Below are 18,498 nucleotides of genomic sequence, written 5' to 3'. Positions count from 1 at the left end.
TAACAAAGGGTAGGTACATCCCAAACTGACATGCATTAATACCACTCACTTTTACAATTCGGCAAACCTGGTGAAGCTCGAAAGTCTTTAAAACAATACATGCTTGGCTCGGTCTCACACATTGTGGCTTTGAAACTAGCTTTGTCAAATGCTTATCTCTTAGGGCCTATTTTTCCATTCAAATTAACTTCTACAACATTAAAGGAGAAAAGAAGTGAAGGAAGATCCTTTAATAACATGTCCTCCCACCTCTGTATAGGTTTTGTGAATAAAACATTGAAAGATCATAGCTCTGATCTTCCATTTTAATGTGGCTCTCTGCAGGGAGCCACTCCTGTGAAATCAGGGCCAATATAAATCCTATAAGTTGGTATCCGATCCCTCATCCTTTCTGCAACTCCCTTAGGATCTCAAACTAGGACACAGCAGCTTGAGATAATGGCACATTTAGCACACCGCTCTGCTGTTCAAGCAGAACCGCAAGATAAATATGACTGTACAGGTATGTGATGTACATTTTGTATCCATGACTATGTCAGTCCTGAGTTGGGAGAACTTTCACCACTGACACCAGATAGATTATGAGTTCAAGCCCCCATCAGGACTTTGAACTCAAGGTCTCTAGGCCAATGTAGTATGGTCGGATGTATTGTTCTTTAGTTAAGAGATCCCGATGTCTGCCTATTCAGGCGGATGATAAAGATCCTGTGGTATTACTTTTAAAAAAGAGAAAGTTTCTTCTCCTGGTGTCCTGGCCAACAATCCTCCAGGCAAAATTAGTCATTCACTTCATGACTTTGTGGGATATTGATGTGTACAAAGTGTTGGCCAGATTCGCCTACAAAATAAGGCCAATGCATTCAACATTAAATCCTGTCGCTCCCCAAGACATTTTGATGTGATAAGGCACACCAGATGTAAGGATTAGTAGTAGTATGGCATTTAAAGACCTGTCTCTACACAGTGGGGAAGGTCCGCTATCAGAAAATAAAAGTTGTGAAAGGCGAATTTGAAATGGGTACACACATGGGAGCACAAAGGAAAGAGGAATAAATGATAGAAAGAAAGGGGTGAAAGCAACACAAAGAGAGATGAGAAAACAACATGTATGCAGAAACTAAATCAACAGAGAGTGAGAGAGAGAGAGAGTTGATACAGACAACACAAATAGCAAGGAAAAACCTGGGGAACAAATTTGTGTGCGATGTCATAATTATCACCAGTGACAAAGCAGTTAAAATATATCCTTAAAAGCAGTCCTTAACAATGGGTTTGGGATACTGTCTGACTTCCAGAGAATGGTTTTGCCCACGGGTTCTGTAGTTTCTATCATTGATGCTATGTTTGTAGAGAGCAGGAATTGTTGAGCCTGAAATTATTCCCGATCACGGGAGCAGCAATTCCACCCTGTTTCCCTGGATACTGACCTAATCTTAAATCAGCTACAGTTTCTCCTAATAGATATTCAAATACCTTAGTTCTGGAAGGTGTGAGTGGGAATGCATCAAGTGTGGCCTGGTTCACACTTGATCTTGTTGATGGGTAGCCTGGTGACAAACTATCTAGGCTAACACATGAAGAATTGTTACCTGGCCAATGTACAGAGGCCTGATGAACACCAGCACATTCAGGGCTTCTGAGTGAGTTAGGACACTTGGGGTAAAGCTTAGGGTATTCCTCAATGCATTCCTTATCGCCGCACAGTAAGTGGTGTTTTGTGTGCCTTTAGCATTCCTTGCTGACACTAAACCTATTATAATACCCTGGCACCTGAGGCGCCAACATCAATTAAACACTTTCTGGGTCTTGATCAAAACAATTTTTGATGGAGAAAATCAGTCTTACAATATATACTACCTGACCCTCCAAGGGCCAAGAACCTCTCAAACTTTAATCTCTCTTTCAGAGCTGAAATACTCAAAACGGCAGTGGATTAGTTTGGAAATGAGAGGTACTCAGGCTGGTACTGCCACCGGTGGCCAGGCAGGGCATTATAACAGGTTTAGTGTGCAGTGAGCTTGGAATGCTCTCTCCAAATTCCACCTCGTCTCAACCTGTACAACCGTTTTGTCTTATAATTCGAGATTGCACAGAATTGTGGAAAATTCCTCAAAACAGTTTGATTTTGGAAGCCTTTTTCAACAAATTGCGGCAAAACAGTTTCCAAATTAAAACTGAATTAAATAATATTTCACAATTCTGCAGTCTTAAATTTTAAGACAAAACAGGCTAACAGGCTAAGACTAGGTGAAATTCGAGGCATGTGGGGCTGACATTGAAAATACTGCTTTTTTGTGATTATTAACACTGGTGTTAAATTAAGGAACATGTTAAGGAACACTGCAAATTATACCCCATAGATTTTGTGCAAGAAAGATTCATCAGTTCTAAAAATAGCCTCTCTATCTTCTCAAAATACCTTTGAAGAAAGCTCTCAGATGTCAAATACATTAATCATTTCAATTCATATCAATTGTAGATGTCTTTAGTTATCAACAAACTGAATGTTCAGTCATGCGTTCCTTAACACATTAACAGTCACATTTTTCACCCCAATGTCTCATTAAATGAAGCAAAGTCTCACCAAGTAATCTGAGCATGAGGAACTGGACACCAAGGGCGTACGATTTATTCTCAGGATTCACCGACCTGCAAAGGGAAAGAAAAGCAAACTAATTATCACCAGCTGCATTTCATGAGCCAGTCTGTAATGCTGAGCTTGTTTCTGTGTAGTGTTGAAATCACGCAATAACACACTCTCACATGTACTATTCTTAACCACCACATGCAGATCAGCGCTCCATGGGACACAGGAAAGAGTATGGGACCAAAACAGCAACAAAAGTACTGCCAGTCAGAGACTGGAACAAATCACTGTGTCAAAATAGAATGGGGGGGCAGGCTGTTCATATGCAAATTCATTTGATAGTTAAAAGCTATTTTTGACAATAATTTTCATATATACACATGTGACCCTCCCTCCCTTGTGCAATAATCCAATCTGCTCACTCTTTCTCTTCACAGAGCTGTACTGACAAGCTCTGCAAGTAAGAACAAAACCATCCTTGACTGACATCAGCTTGGCTCTGTTGGTAGCCCTCTGTAGTCAGAAAGCTCAAGTTCCATGTATATTTGAGGATGAAACCACAGTGCAGTATTGGAGAAGGCTGTGTTGTTGGATGTAGCAATGAGACCAAGACCCCATCTCCATGTACAGGTGGACGTTAATATTCCATGACACTATTCAAGAAAAAATGATTCTCTAATGTTTTGACCTACAATCCTCCACGTAAGTTGGTCATGGCTGTGTGTGAGATCTTGATGTGTGACCTCTGACTGCACCTTCAGTCACCTTTCCCCTCCCCACCCCCCTAACATGAAAGGGTCTACATAAATGTAAATTGCATTGTTTTACGCATAAACTGGCTGCCGTGTTTGCCTACAAAAGACGGTCCCTACATTTGACGGTAATTATCTTTGAGACATTTCAATGTGAGAAGGAGCTATAAAAATGTAATTTGCCTCTTTTGTTCTGTTCCCCTGGAATGCGCTCACTCACCTGATGAGTATCATGACGGATGGCGTCTGAGCCATGGCACCGATCAGGCTGCCAACGCAAACAACCGCAAAGAAAGCCGGGAAGGTGAGCTCACAGTTGGTCCGGGGGCATCGCCCTGCCACAGCCGTGGCGTTCTGACCAAACTCCGTGCTGATACAGGCGCAGTTGCTGAGAGTCTGAGGAGAGAAAGCATTTTGTCCGTGGAGATTTAAACAAAAAAAAACACTTTGTATCTCCAACCAGTTCATCAAACCTTTTACAATATAATCCTTCTAATAATTCTTACATTTTGATATGGCGCCTTATCACATCTTCGAGACAACTCAAAGCGCTTCATAGGATATACTGTAAAGTGGATATGATTATATTTTATGTGCCTTCTGAACTAAGCATCAGCCCCAAATCTGGAGCAGTTTTAAACATTTTCCTGTGGATTGTTAAACTCTAAATGCACCGTAAGCAATGTATCGATGAAGAGGCATTACAACAGTGGTGGTGTTGTGCTTTGTAAAATAATAAATGTTGCCTGTGTCATTGCTTATTATTGAACCAGTTTAATTATCCTGAAAAAGAGCCCCTTCCAGATTGTAAAATCATAGAGTTTACAGCACAGAAGGCCGTTCAGCCCATCGTATCTAATCTCATCCTCCTGTTCTTTCCCTTCACCCTTCACAGTTACATTTCAACTTACTCACAGCTCACTGTGGAGAAGCTATCCAAATACAGAACCTATTTTGAGCAGTGATTTCCTGCACCTACAAGGATTCCTGTGGCAGCTGAGAGGCCTGTAAATACACCAATTTATTTCAAAGTTGGATGCCTTCCCATCTTATAAATCGTATGAGTTAGAAAGTCTCACTTGAGAGTGCCCATAAGTAGATATGCTGATATTCCCAAGAAATGTGCTAAGTTATTTCAGAGTTATTTCCTGTGTTCAGGACTTATTTTCACAACCACAAAGCTGGCTCTGAAGAGTTTGATAAACAGCTCCTGTGCCCTCTCCATTTTTCCTGACAGCATGATCCCTGGTTTCAATACGATTTATGTTTGTATAGTGCCCTTCAGTGATAACATGTTCCAATTAACAATTCTGTTGTTACACAGTGCAGCCCTCGTATAAAGCCTTCCATTATAGCAGTGAACTGGCTAGCACACGGGGAGTGAACCGGCCAGCATACAGGGAATGAACCTGCCAGCTGCACACATGTACAATGCAAGCAGCTATAGATCAGAATGATAAGACTCCACTGTAGTAACTGCAGAATAACCATTGTAACTTTCAGAATACACCTTTTACGTCTTCATGACAATTGTCTCCAAGTTTCTAACATTTGGCAAATGAGACCTCTTGAGTTGGAGTTACATACGAGTTTCAGCTCCCTACATCAGTAAACTAACTATCTGAATCCTTTTTTACCCTCATCAGCCAGTGTCCAGCTGACGGTGAGGAATGACTGTGGGTGTTTAGCTCAGGGGCAGTGTGCTGATTACAGGTTTAGTCCTTCATTAAGAAACTGTGGCAATAACTAAGTACTGTATTAGGAACACATTTGCAATGTACTAAAATCCATTCTTTGTGCTAATTATGAACAATGAGAAGAATCCTTACATTTGGCATAGCACCTTATCATGTTGTTGAATTGTCTCAAAAGACTTCAAAGGATTTGCTGTACACTTTATGGTAAAATCCTGTGAAGTGCTTTGAGACAATGCAATTCCAAACTCCGACGCTCGGATATTGACCCGTACAAAACTCTGTACCCCCATTACACCAGTTCTTGCCAGGCTCCACTGACTCCTAATCACCGAACGGATTGATTTCAAGATCCTCTCACTCGTTTTCAAATCACTTAATTTCCGCGCACCTCTCTTCCTGCTTACTACCCACTCACCACCCGCTGCCTCCGCTCGCCTGGCTCCGGCCTCCTATTTGTCCCTCATGCCCTCCATTCCACCATCGTTGGCCACTATGCCCCGAAACTCTGGACCTCTCTCCCACAATCCCTCCGCCTTGCCCCCACATTCAAATCGTGCCTAAAGACCTTCCTTTTTGATTGTGCTTTTTGATTGTGAATAAGTTAAGAAACACTGCAAAATTCACCCCAATAATGTACTTCACAAATTTTATTTTATTTTTCTTGAGAGATTATTATCAGGCATGTGGAGTAAGGAAACTTGCCCAAGGTTTCACCCTGCTGGGAATCAAATCCAGGTCTCTCGCTTGCGAGGCGAGTGCTCTAACCACTGAGCTACAGGACTCCAAACCAAACTGAGAATTCCTTACATCTCACCTTGCAGGGAAATTCTAAGAGATAGATTGTTGGAATGGAACACTCACTCTCTCCCTGGAGGAACACATCCTGATTACCTGAATCTAGAAAGTATTAGGTGCAGGTTGGCTGAGCCAGACTGGTTGTGCCAGTGCCCTGGAATTCTCTGGACCTGCCTGGCTCTGGAACCGGACATTGCTTTGTATACAACACCTGCCTTTGTATAGTGTTTGGAAATACTATCCTGTGTGAAGAGTGCTACATAAATGCAAGTAATCTAAATGTGGTCTCCACAGAAGTGTCCTGCTTTTGTTGAACCAGACTTGATGTGTCTTAGTTGATGTGATCATTTCACAAGCGATAATATCATGTATCTCAACATCAAAGCCAATGTTAATGACTGCCAAAAAAACCCAGAACAGAGTGACTTGTACAGTGTTATAGTATTGGAGAATCATCGCTTATTCTACCATTGTTACTCTTCTAAGCTCACCTGATCTATAAGGAGGGAACTTCTTTACATGTTTAAAACACAAGAACAAACTAATCCCCAGACACAAGACAACCATTGAGCTTTTCCTCACCTTGTCAGTGCATCCCGCAAAGCATGGAGACAGATAGGTGATGCCATCGGATCCGCAGACTGGGTTGAAGGTGTTCTTTGTACACCCACAATCCTCATTGCATTGTACAGTCAGATTCCTTTTGAGCCCATCAAAAGAACTAAGAGGAAAAAAAACAAATTAATTAAGTATTATTGCTACATGAACATCGCAGGTTTCAGCAGCAATTGGTAAACACTGCATAAAGACAACCACAATGTTCTGACCTGTTTAAAGCAATGGGAGTTTTACACTCAGGTCAGTTGTTTTCTCTACCCATATGCAAGACCAGCTCTTACACTGTAAACTTTGTGACAGTATGCTTGACTTTCATGGATTGCGCTATCTGCAATTCATTTGTTAAAGTGACAGATTATCAGTAATTGGCTTTGTAGCACAGAAAGAAAGGCTTTCACTGAATACATGTTCAGATCCCAACATGAACCCGGCTCACTGATCCCAGTAATATCTAAGAACAGGGATCAATGCAAACACAGGCCTGAAATCCACAATTTGGAGGATGGTGTGGTATTTGGTATGAACCCAAAGGCAAAGCAAAAACATGCAACTGAAGCAAATTTTCAGTTTGCTTAGCGAAGTGTTACAAGTGCACAGCTTCAAAAAGCTACTGAAAAAACCTACTTGAAATTTACTGCATTTTGTGCAAGTAACGAATTGAAGTGAGAAGTTGGAATTGAAGTCCCCTATTGCTGGGCCTGAACATGTGTTCTGTCCTTGTGTTCAGTGGAAACCTTTCTCTCAATACACAGCTGAAAATTCAAAGTGGGAAGCTCCACTTACACTATGAAGATCACTATTCAGGTAAGGCACTATTCAGAGCCCACAGGATTTCAGCAGCAGAAAGTCACTGAGCCCTTAGAAAAATATCTGCCAGTGTTAGTAATATTAAGCATGGTTCCTCTTGGGATGAGACATGAAGCAGTTGAGCAAGCCCGAGGAGTATAATAATAATAATAATCCTTGCATTTGATATAGCGCCTTATCACGTCGTTGAGACATCTCAAAGCGCTTCACAGAATCTATTGTAAAGTGAATTGACTGTATATTTTGTGGGCAAAACGTAAAGGTAGAAAGGACATGTCAGTACCTGCGTTGTTCACTTTCTGTTTCTGCGGCAGTTATTGCTGGGGGGAAAGTACAGTATGTGATATGACTGATGTGATAATTACTACTTTAAGGGTTTCCTTGAGGTGTCCCATTAATACCTGCCATGGGGGAACATCTGCCCACCTCCCCCACCCAGATTTTCTTCAAACGATTCCGTGCAAAATCCTTTTCGGCCAGTGGCATCTTTGAACCTATCGTCACAAGGATCCCAGCATTTCAGTGCTAAGCCGTGAAATTCCAGCTGGACTCCACCCTTTGGAACTCCATCCCACAGTTCTTCTTTTTGATTCCTCCCTTGCCTCCTTCAAGGCCCGTTTCAAGACCCTCCTCTTCGACCGTGCCATCGGTCACCCTCCTAATCACCAAACTCCCTACCCTCTACCCCTCCTGATCCCAATTCCCAGCTCGAGTGAAAATCCTTGACTGTCCAGCACCTTGGGATACCCTCCCGACGTGAAAGGCACTATACAAACGTAATTTGTTGTTGTTGACTTTTAGAGTTATAATAAATGTTATAATAATCCTTGCATTTAATACAGTGCTTTTCACGTCTTCAAGACATCTCAAATGGCTTCACAGAATCTACTGTAAAGTGAATCGACTGTATACTTGTAGACAAAACTTGGCAGCCAATTGCGCACTACAGTGTCCCGCAAACAGTCGTGCATTGAGTGACCAAATTATTATTATTATTTTCTTGAGGGATAATTAGCAGGTGTGTGGAGTAAGGAAACTTGCCCAAGGTTTCGCCCTGCCGGGAACCAAACCATCCTTTCGCTTGCGAGGCGAGTGCTCTAACCACTGAGCTACAGGACTCCTTAGTTGTAACTCCCAGCAAGCTGTCTCTTGTATTCTGTTTAGTAAGGAGGGGAGCATTGTCGGAGAGAAAAAGAGAAAGAGAGGCCATAGCGATGACAGTTTTGTCACTGTTATCAGGGGTAACAGTTTTCAAAGCTCATTTTCAAAGCGCCCACTGAAGTTCTGTTGACATGGGCTGCGAGCAGTGGCTCAGTTGTGGTAATCAGCCTCTGTCAGCAAATGGAAAACATACATTTTGAATGTTTGCTCCCTTCTACACTCAGCTGAAGTGCTCGGAACAAATATTTGTGGAGGGCTCCGAGCATTACCTTGAATTTTCCTTCTGCATCAAAAATAGAAGGGAACAAACAGCTGAAATCATTTGGAGTCTGCAGCCACTTTAGTTGGCGCCAGAGATGAATCATCGCTGAGCACAAATAAAATAAACACGAAAGCATGTGACAGTGGAGCTTAAATTGTGGCATTTCTTTAATGGGATTCCTTAATAAGGAAAAATCTTCGTCAACTCCTGTAGACTGCGTCGGAGTGGAGTGCCCGTGGTTTGTTGTGATATACGATTGGTTACTGGAAGCAAATCCCGCCCCCCAAATAAAAGTGGTCATTCACTTTGTGGCTGTTTGTCGGACATTGCAGTGCGCAAATAGGTTGTCACATTCGCCTACAAATAGACAGTGACTGAACTTTACTGTATATCCTGTGAAGCGCTTTGGGATGTCCTCCTGATGTGAAGGTTCAATACCAAATGCAAGGATTATTATTATTATTGTTACTATTTGCGCAACTCAATTTCCTTCTGAAGGAATTCTATTACAAAATACCACAAACTGCACCCTCAGTGAGAACATGTGCCTCTTACCCATTCATGTAGCCGATTGTTGCACCAGCTACTGGCCCTGTGTCACAACCCAGGAACAGCAGCAAAACATATGTGGTGGTCGATAGCAGGTTTACAGTCATGGTCATTTTAATGGCTCCCAGTGGAGTGAGGCTCATCTTCTTCAGCACAAAGCCACCCAGAAAAATTCCGAGGCACACACAAGGAACAGCTGTGACTCCTAGCAAGGGAAACATGTTGAAATTGGCATTAGCATCCATTCTCCTGTTAAATAAGAACCGCACAATAGGAACTTGGCACCCACTCAAATATTTACCGAACATCGAGGAAACTAGGGTGTGGGTGCAGTCCTCACTTGCTCTGGTTTAGAAAACAAAGTATCTGAGATTCTTCTGTGCAAGGAAACTGAAATCCCAGTACAGGGTGTCCACAAAATCTTGTTACTCCCATGTTATTTTTTCCTACATTGCACTACAACTTAAACATATGGATTGGTGCGAACGCCAACATTTTCATGGCAGATAATGATCTGTTGCCATGTTCAGTGTGACATCTTCCATTACATGGATGGAGTGACGAGGAGAAATGCATCTCTGACAGCTTGTTTCAGCTCTTCCTTAGTCTCATACAGCTGTTTTGTAACATGGGGATAAGAGGACTTTGTGGACACCCTGAACTTTTAATACTTTTCATTGTGAAGCTCTGTCTATAACCTACTATTCAGAAAAACTCTATGTTTGAAAGGCCTTTGGTAAAAGCAATCATCAGGTTCCCAGTTGCATTGGGGCCCATTTGCTGTCTGCGGGAATTAGGCAGACACAGTTGCTGGAGAATGGAAGGGAACTTTGCACACCAGATATCTGGTATTTGTTTCCTGAGCCATTTATCAAAAATTATGTAAAGATAGTCTGAAAAAATGATCAGCTATACTTTGTTTTATTCAAAGGTGAGTAGCTCTCAAACTTCCAAGCAGAATGTCCACCTTAAGTGTTCAGGTACTGTTGGGGGCATTGTCCCCCGGTATATTTAATGGCAGGTCTCTTGCCCATTCTGATACATTTTTATACATTAAGCTCTTCCCTTCCCCTCAGCTCGGGCTCCCAGTCAGCTGTGTGAAGCATTTGGAGGCATCCTCCTGACGTGAAAGGTGGTATACAAATGTAAATTGTTATTCTTGTTTCGTATGGAGTGACAAGATTGCGTCTATAATGTCTCAAATCTTAAAGTTTGACCTTTTAACATCAGTTTTCAGACAACAGGAACCATTGATTAAAAAATAAATTGTTCTGTTCTAATTAAATGTGCAAGTCATGTTTCAAAGTAAAAGGCAGTTAGAAAAAGTATGATGGGGGTATATTATGAAAGTAGTATTAAAGTTGAAAATAAAAACCAGACAGAGAAGATAAAGAAAGAATAGGAGGAAACAGATGGCAAAATACATAATAATAATGATAGTAGTAACCCTTGCATTTGATATGACATCTTGAACTATGGGAGGACTTCTCAAAGTGCTTCACTATAAAGTGTAGTGACTGTGTATTTTGTAGGGTGAAGTAAGGTACAGCATATTATCATTATTAAATATGATTTTAATTTAGTGTTAATATTGCAGTAAAATAAATCTACTCCTCATGTTCGAATAGTTTAATTTAATAATAGAATGATTACAGCACGGAACATGTAATTTGCAAATGGAGAACTAGTTGGCCCAGGGATGGAGGAGATTGAGTAACTGCTTAGAGAGGAAATACAGTAACAGCAGAATTTAGTATAAGGTGGTCTGGGGAGAGGGGAAAGTAGTGGGAAAACTTTCAAGGAGCTGCATTGTTTTATTTTAGATTAAAGGGAAATTCCAGGATCCGAACAACTTGTGTGTGAATACACAAAGCACTTCGCAAAATCTGTTCCTGACACTGAGTTGTCTTCACAATTCCACCCACACAGGAAAGCTGTTTGAATGTACAGCAGTCGTTTCCTGCTGCTGACTGATGATTAGGAGACTAACATGAGCTTGTGTGGATAAAAACACAATGGTTAATTATCACTGGGATATTTTAGGAATAAATTTTGAAACACATTGGAAAGTTTGAATTTAGTGGTCTGTCAGTAACCTATTCAGAATTTATTACTGATATGCAGAGTAGCATCGATCTATGCCATTGTTAAGTGCTTCAAAACTCTTCCTTGCAAGAAGGGGACCATGTAAATGCAAGCTGTTGTTGTTGATGTTGTTCTGGGATCACAATTTTTTTGAGCACATTTAATTGCCAATCATGCATCTTCAGTCCCAGAACAGAAGTCGCATTTAATACACCTGTGAATCGCACATTTTAGATCCCACTTTTCATAAAGAAAGCATAGAATCATGGAAAATTATGGCACAGTAGAGGCTATTCAGCCCATGGAGTCTGCCTCAAGTCTCAGAGGAAGCTGTTCATACATTCCCACCACCCTGTCTTATCCCCATACCTCAACTTACATCAATTCACTAATTCACTTTACAGTATATTTTGTGAAGCGCTTTGAGACGTTTTGAAAATATGATAAGGCACTATATCAAATGCAAGGATTATTATTGTTATTATATATCTAGCCACTTCCCTCAATAACTTGCATGGCTCTAAGGAAGCTGTATTGCAAACAACCAAACTACCGACCAGTTCACATGCAGAAACCCATAGTGAATGAAAGAGAAAAACCCTTACATATTTCCAGTCAATTTAGTATGTCCCTATGTATGTCAGATCTTTCGGAATTCAAGTTCGGAATGAGTTAGTCAGACATATAAACAAGAGGCTTCGTTTGAAATAATGATTTGTTTTAGTATGTATGGTTTTGAGTGCTACAATTTCAGTCATAAGCTTGACACAACAATCAGCACAGCAACTTTCAGTTTTCAAAGACCACATGTGTCAGCCTCCCTCAATTGGCAGCCCGAATGGCCTTTTTCTATGCTGTAAATTATTGTGGTTCTTGCCTCTGAGTTGGAAGGTTGTGGATTCAAGCCCCATAATAATAATAATCCTTGCATTTGGTATAGCACCTTTCAAGTCAGGAGGAGATCTCAGAAGTGCTTCACAGGATATAATGTAAAGTGGAGTGACTGTGTGGATTTTTTTGTGGGCAAACCTGGCAACCAGTTTTGGGACATGGTTTAAGGTAGTCTTAAAGTACAGTCCAAATGTACCAAAATACTGGACTGGTAACAGTGAGCTATCTTCAGATAGAGCCTTGGGTAAAAGCAGTGCAGCACTGCACATTAAGAAGGAAAGATTGACAACAATCATTTCATTTGAAATCACTGTATCTGCTCATTCCAGACTTGCACGCCAAAAGATGTTTTCACATAGCTAAAGGGAATGCAAGTATGAGACAGATTGCCATTTTTGAAAAGGCACAAGCCAGGAGTGCAACTGTATTAATATTGCTGAATTTGAGAACATAAATAGAAATCAAGCAAGTCACGGTTCTCTTACCTATGAACTGGTTGGCATACGATGCGCTAAGACCAAACTGCCTTTCCAAGTACTTGCCCAAGAAGGCAGCAAACCCACTTATAGCTGCAACCTCCATGCAGGCAGACAACACCACACAGGTGAAGACTGGATTCGTCAGAAGCTGTTTGGTTACTTGCGGTATTCCTGAAAATGAACAGAAAATATTATTTATAACACGGGGGAGAAAAAATATAGTTAAACCAGTTCTTGTCAAACAGCAGCAGGCAGGCAGTCTATGTATCATATTCACAATAAAAAAACCCTCAGCATTCAGGAAGATGAACTGCATTGAAAGACTCGGGCCAATAGATGGCGCTACACCATCAAGTATTTCCAGAGATCTGAGCAAGTTTTTCCTTTGATGCAAAAAGTATTTCTGTGAATTTATGCTACATTAGGAAGCAGAAACATTTGCTTGGGTAGAAAGAAAAGATTAGATGTTCAGGGCACGATTAAAGGATTAATCGAATCTTGATTTTTCTAATTATATTTTCTCAGAAAACCAAATGCTAACCATCAGATGCTAGGAAATGCAATAAACATAATTTTGTGGCCAAACATGTCATTTTGCTTGACAAGCCATCATCCTTCCTGAAACATTACCGCAACATAATACATTCTCTGCTCAGAAATCAATGCATGTTTGTAATTGTGTAGAAAGAAGTTGTTTTTGTAACTGAAAAGAGACTCTGAGATGTGAAAGTGAAAGACGCTCTACCAAATGTAAAGATTATTATTATTAGAGATGGAAGTTTCTCCTGGTGTCCTGACCACCAACTGCTGGATAAAATTGGTCACTCAGTTAATGGATGTTTGTGAGACATTGTTCTGTGCAATTGACTGCTACATTTGTTAACATAATACCAGTAATTACACTTTACAGTAATTCCCATGAAATTCAGTTTATGAATGTTGCAATTTAGACCTTGCTCCTTCCACTTTATTATAATCCTAATAATAATCCTTGCATTTGATATAGTTCCCTAACACTTTGTCGAGACGTCTCAAAGCACTTCACAGGATAAACTTGAAAGTTTATGTCGAGCAAACAGCCATGGAGGGAGTGACCAATTGTTGGGCAGGACATCAGGAAAAACTCGCTTCTCTTTTCGACTTTGTGTCATGGAATCTTTAACATCCATCTGGGCAGGCAGATGGTATCTGGTTTAATACTAATAATAATCCTTGCATTTGATATAACATCTCATCCAAAAAGCATCACCTCCAACAATGAAACACACCTCCAACACTGCACTGGAATGCCAGTATATGAGTTTCAAGGTCCAGTGTAAGGTTTGAACCCACAATGTCCTGTGAAGTGGAGTGACTGCATATTTTATGGGTACTTAGTTACACTTGGCAAAGCTGGGTCCAACTAAGCATGACAGCCTAAAGGTTTAAATCCATCTGAATAGACGTCAGGATAAAAAAAGGTTCTCTGAGCCTGTAAATCTCTCCATGAGATAAGAATTTAATCTGCAGTTTGTCAACCTTTCACAGTCGTATTTTTCTTATGCTTTAATAAATATAACTGATGTTTCGCTTTCACAATATTTCATAGCTCTCTGTTACAAAAAGGCATTCGCTAAAATTCGAACAATCTGAGAATGTTACTTCATTTTCTAAGTTTTTATTGTCTGACGCTCTTTACTGGAATTTAGCTAAATCTGTTCAAAAGGTTTCTAATTATGTTAATTTAAATCCAAACAGTTATAATCTATGCATATTTTATTTCAGCTATTAATTAATATACTTAAAAAGTGCAGTGGCTGATAACAATGTCAGTGACTGAAGACTTCCCATTAATATTAATGAGGCATCAATAAGTAAAGAGTTTACCTTTGATAACTACTGGATGAATGTGAGGAATTAAAATCCGTCTGGTGTTACGTTACCCGGGGGGGGAGGGGGAAGGAGGTGTCGCCTGCTGATGGGTAAAGTGACTGGTTACGGCACCCGGGAGATTCACTTGCTGATGTGGCCCCCAAGCATAGGCTCTCTCCAACCCCTGCCTAATACTCTGAATTAGGTAATCAGGGTGCATCCTCCAACGAGAGAATGTGCATTCCATTCCAGACATAGTAACATTTCTATGTGTAGGTGATATACCTCTTAAGCATGGATTAATTGTAATGGGTTTCTGGCGTGTCAACACCCAGCTGACCAAACAATGCATTTTTTGTGATGGGATCTTTAATGTCTTGCGCGCAGATAGGACCTCATCCAAACTATAGTACCTCCCTCAGAACTGCACTGGAGTATTCGCCAGATGTGGGCCTGAACCTCAGAACCTGTTGACCCAGAGGTGAGAGTGCTGCCAACTGAGACATCCTTTCCCTCAAGAGCATGGGATTCCTTACCTCCCCAGTCATCCTTTTCTCCCAACATAACTTGACATAGCTCATGGACTCTGCCACTCTTCTCAATCTCTATGGTATTCTAACAGCAAATATCCTCCATTACAATTCTCAATAAACCAATCTTCAACAGAAAGCCACTTCAATTGTAAAAGCATTAAAAAAACAAAATTCAAACAAAATTCAAAATGCTTGGCATTTTAATGAACTCTAAATAAACCGATTTGTTTTTTGTTACAGTCTTATTGAACACTAACTTCATCTGGTTTTGATCAGCAGTGTTATTGGGGTTCTAGTTGTGAAATGGTATTGGCTATCCTATCCTCTCCCCACTATCTCAGCAATTAACTCTCAATCTCTCAACAAGTATCCCTGTGATATATATTTGAAACGAGCTGACTGTTCTAGCAGTGACTGACTTGTATCAAAATGATGGCTTCACAGTATTCTGGAGCGATGCCCAGGAAATCACCTTTTTTAAAAAAACTGTCACTGATATATTATTATACAACACAAAGTCAGAGAATGTTTAGATCTTATGATGTATTTATAAGTTGGTTGGAATTAGCATGTTGTACATGGTTGGATGGAAAGCAATCACGTGGTGATCTGAGGAATGTTTCTTCTGTGGCCTCCCAAGAATAAGAGAAAGCTTTGCATTCAACAGGTTTCTCAAGGGTGGGCTGATAGCTCATGCAGTTGAGCACTTAACAAGGTCGCAAGTTCAAATCTCTGCATTGCTGTCAGTCAGTGGGTGAGTTTCAACAATTCTTTCTTTTAACTTTTATTTTGGTGAATTTTGTATTCATAAAAAGTCAAGGATGTTCATGCTGGGAAATAGACGCTTTCCCTTTGCATGAACTACGCGTGACACAAAGTAAAGCTCTGTCTTATCTTCCCCAACAGAGATGCACCTTTCCCATGACTACCATCGCGACCAGTATAATCTTTATCATTTCCAACACGACTATCCTGTAATGTCTCTGAGAAAGAGGTCATGTTATAGTGAATTAAAGACAGTTTTATCCAGTAAGCCCTTGGCTAGAACTTGGTCGTAATTCTCCACATGTATTGCATTGGAATACCCCAAATACAATGGGTCACATCCTGCACAGAGAGATACATCCTACAGAGAAGTAAACATTCTACATCAAACATCCAAGCACTCAGGTACTCTACTCTGTGTGACGGGTGAGGCTATATAGATGCAAATTGTTGTTGTACACAGAGAAATACAACCTACATAGATTGACACAGCCAGCAGGGAGATACACATCTAATATAGAGCAACACAACCTACAAAGAGGTACAAAGACAACAGAGAGACAATGTTGATTACGTCATTCCAGGGTATATTCAAACTCAGAACCTGGAGATGAAAAGGCAGTATCTATGCCTATTCAGTTTGGCAGATCTTGGGTAAGTTTTTTCTTTTGAATACCAGGCATAAAAAATGATATTTTATCTCTGAGAGGTATGACCACATTCCAAAATCACTGACTTGAAATTGTGGGTTCAAACTACAATTCATGGAGCAGGATTGATAGATAAGTCAAAAGGTCCATGTTCTGTCATCGAGCTAAACTAGGATGATGGAAGGTGCCAAGTGTTACTCACTGGAGAAAGAATGGCACAGGCAGGGTCACAGTACAGTGGGACATGCCATGGGAAAGTCTAAATAAACATTGAAGCTTCATGCCAGCGGCAGACTTTGCAACAGTGTTAACAAATGAGCTCTCACAAAATCAAGCTAATCCTTGTCTAAACTGGGAACAAAGGAGAAAAACGAGAGAAGAATTTTTTTTATGGGTCNTTTTATTGTGTATAAACATTTTAACTGGTTCCTGCTGATCAATGTGTAACTGCAAGATGCCCCAAATTTATCTTGTAGTGTTTCTGACAAATCTGTAATTTTTCACAAGACTTCGATAAGACCCCCTCCCTCTCTGTTCGTAACCCTTTTTTTGAAGGAATGTAAGGTGAATCACTGCATATATAAATAAATAATGCTTTCATTCGATATAGCTCTTTTCACATCAGGAGGTTGTCTCAAAATGCTTCACAGGATAATAATTATGATAATAATCCTTTCATTTGATATAGTGTCAGGAGGACTTTTCAAAGCACTTCACAGGTTTTACTATAAAGTGTAGTGACAGCATAATTTGTACACAGCAATGTCCCAATGCATCATTGTCGGCCAAGAACAGGGAAATCTCCCTCTCTCTCGAATCTTGCTATGAGATCTATAACATCACCTGAAAAGACAGACATATGGAATGAATGAGCCCAGGAGAGGAGGGGAAGTGCTGGACAAAAAAAAACGTCAGGAGTGATTCTCTGATTGCTTTTAGTCTGAAAACCAAGTTTGCTTACAAAGTAAACGATCACTACACCTCACAGTAAATCCTGTGAAGCACTTTGAGGCATCTCCCAAAATAAATAGCACTATACCAAATAGAAATATTGTTATTATTCATTGGAAAATCTTCTCCAAGCTACCACCAGACAATGGTACAGTATGATTTATTAACATTGGTTACCTAGGATCACTTTCATTTTAATTGGAATCAACTAGTAGGTGTGTTTGGGTGTGGGTTTTTTTATTTCCCGGTGAGTGTAAATAGATTTAGCATCATTCGATACTATTCTGTCACTCTGTAATCTCTGGTATGGTGATAAGTGCATATGACTCCAAATTGTTGTTGGTGGCAGTAAACTAAAAATTTAACTATCCAATCATCTGCTCAGCAAAGACTGTTTACTGTGGTGCCATTTTATACCATGAGGTGTCAGGCTGGCTCAATTGATGGCACGCTCACTTCTGAATCACAAGGCTGTAGTTCAAGCCCCACAGTTGGGGTTTTGAGCTCATAATGAAAGCTAACACTCCAGTGCAGTGCTGGGGGTACAATGCATTATCCTTTGGATAAGACATTAAACCAAGGACCCATCTGCCTGTTCAGGTGGACGTTAAAGATCCCATGGAACCATTCGAAAGGAGAAGGCAGTTTCTCCCTGATGTCCTGAACAACAATTTACCAGATAAAATTAGTCATTCACATCATTGCTGTGTGCAAATTGGCTGCTGTGTTTGCCCACAAATATACACTACACGTCACAGTAAAATCTCGTGAACCGCTTTGAGACATCACAACAACATGATAAGGCACTAATATTAAATGCAAAGATTATTAGATTACTTTCATGAAAAGGTTTCCAAAGAACTAAGTAGGTACTGCCAAAATGGGTGGATATTGCAATATGAAAATAAGGTCTGAGAGCAAAACACTATCTGTTTCCCCACGGCCCGAATTTCGCTCTTTTTTTCACAAGTTATTGACTTTTAGATGTCGCTGAACTTAATCCGACCTCTCTCAAGTAAATTAAATGACAGTAGTGCCTCCCATTCCTTTTGGGACTCACCCAGA

General features: G+C 40.5%; 1 protein-coding gene across 1 annotated transcript in view; it reads right to left on the bottom strand.

Annotated features, from left to right (window-relative positions):
• LOC103178401 (solute carrier organic anion transporter family member 3A1-like) overlaps positions 1-18,498 on the bottom strand; it is a 195,211-nt gene that overhangs the window by 35,079 nt on the left and 141,634 nt on the right. The window contains exons 5-9 of the mRNA XM_007893117.2: positions 12,690-12,854; positions 9,235-9,433; positions 6,414-6,552; positions 3,560-3,735; positions 2,585-2,649 (exon numbers count right to left, since the gene is read on the bottom strand). Of these exons, the coding sequence (XP_007891308.2) occupies positions 2,585-2,649; positions 3,560-3,735; positions 6,414-6,552; positions 9,235-9,433; positions 12,690-12,854 (744 nt within the window). The remainder of the gene's footprint in view (positions 1-2,584; positions 2,650-3,559; positions 3,736-6,413; positions 6,553-9,234; positions 9,434-12,689; positions 12,855-18,498) is intronic.

This window comes from Callorhinchus milii, unplaced genomic scaffold (genome assembly GCF_018977255.1).
Source record: "Callorhinchus milii isolate IMCB2004 unplaced genomic scaffold, IMCB_Cmil_1.0 Scaffold1, whole genome shotgun sequence".
NCBI classification, from domain to species: domain Eukaryota; kingdom Metazoa; phylum Chordata; class Chondrichthyes; order Chimaeriformes; family Callorhinchidae; genus Callorhinchus; species Callorhinchus milii.
Note: the sequence above shows the minus strand (reverse complement) of the source record. Positions and strands in the feature narration are given on the sequence as shown.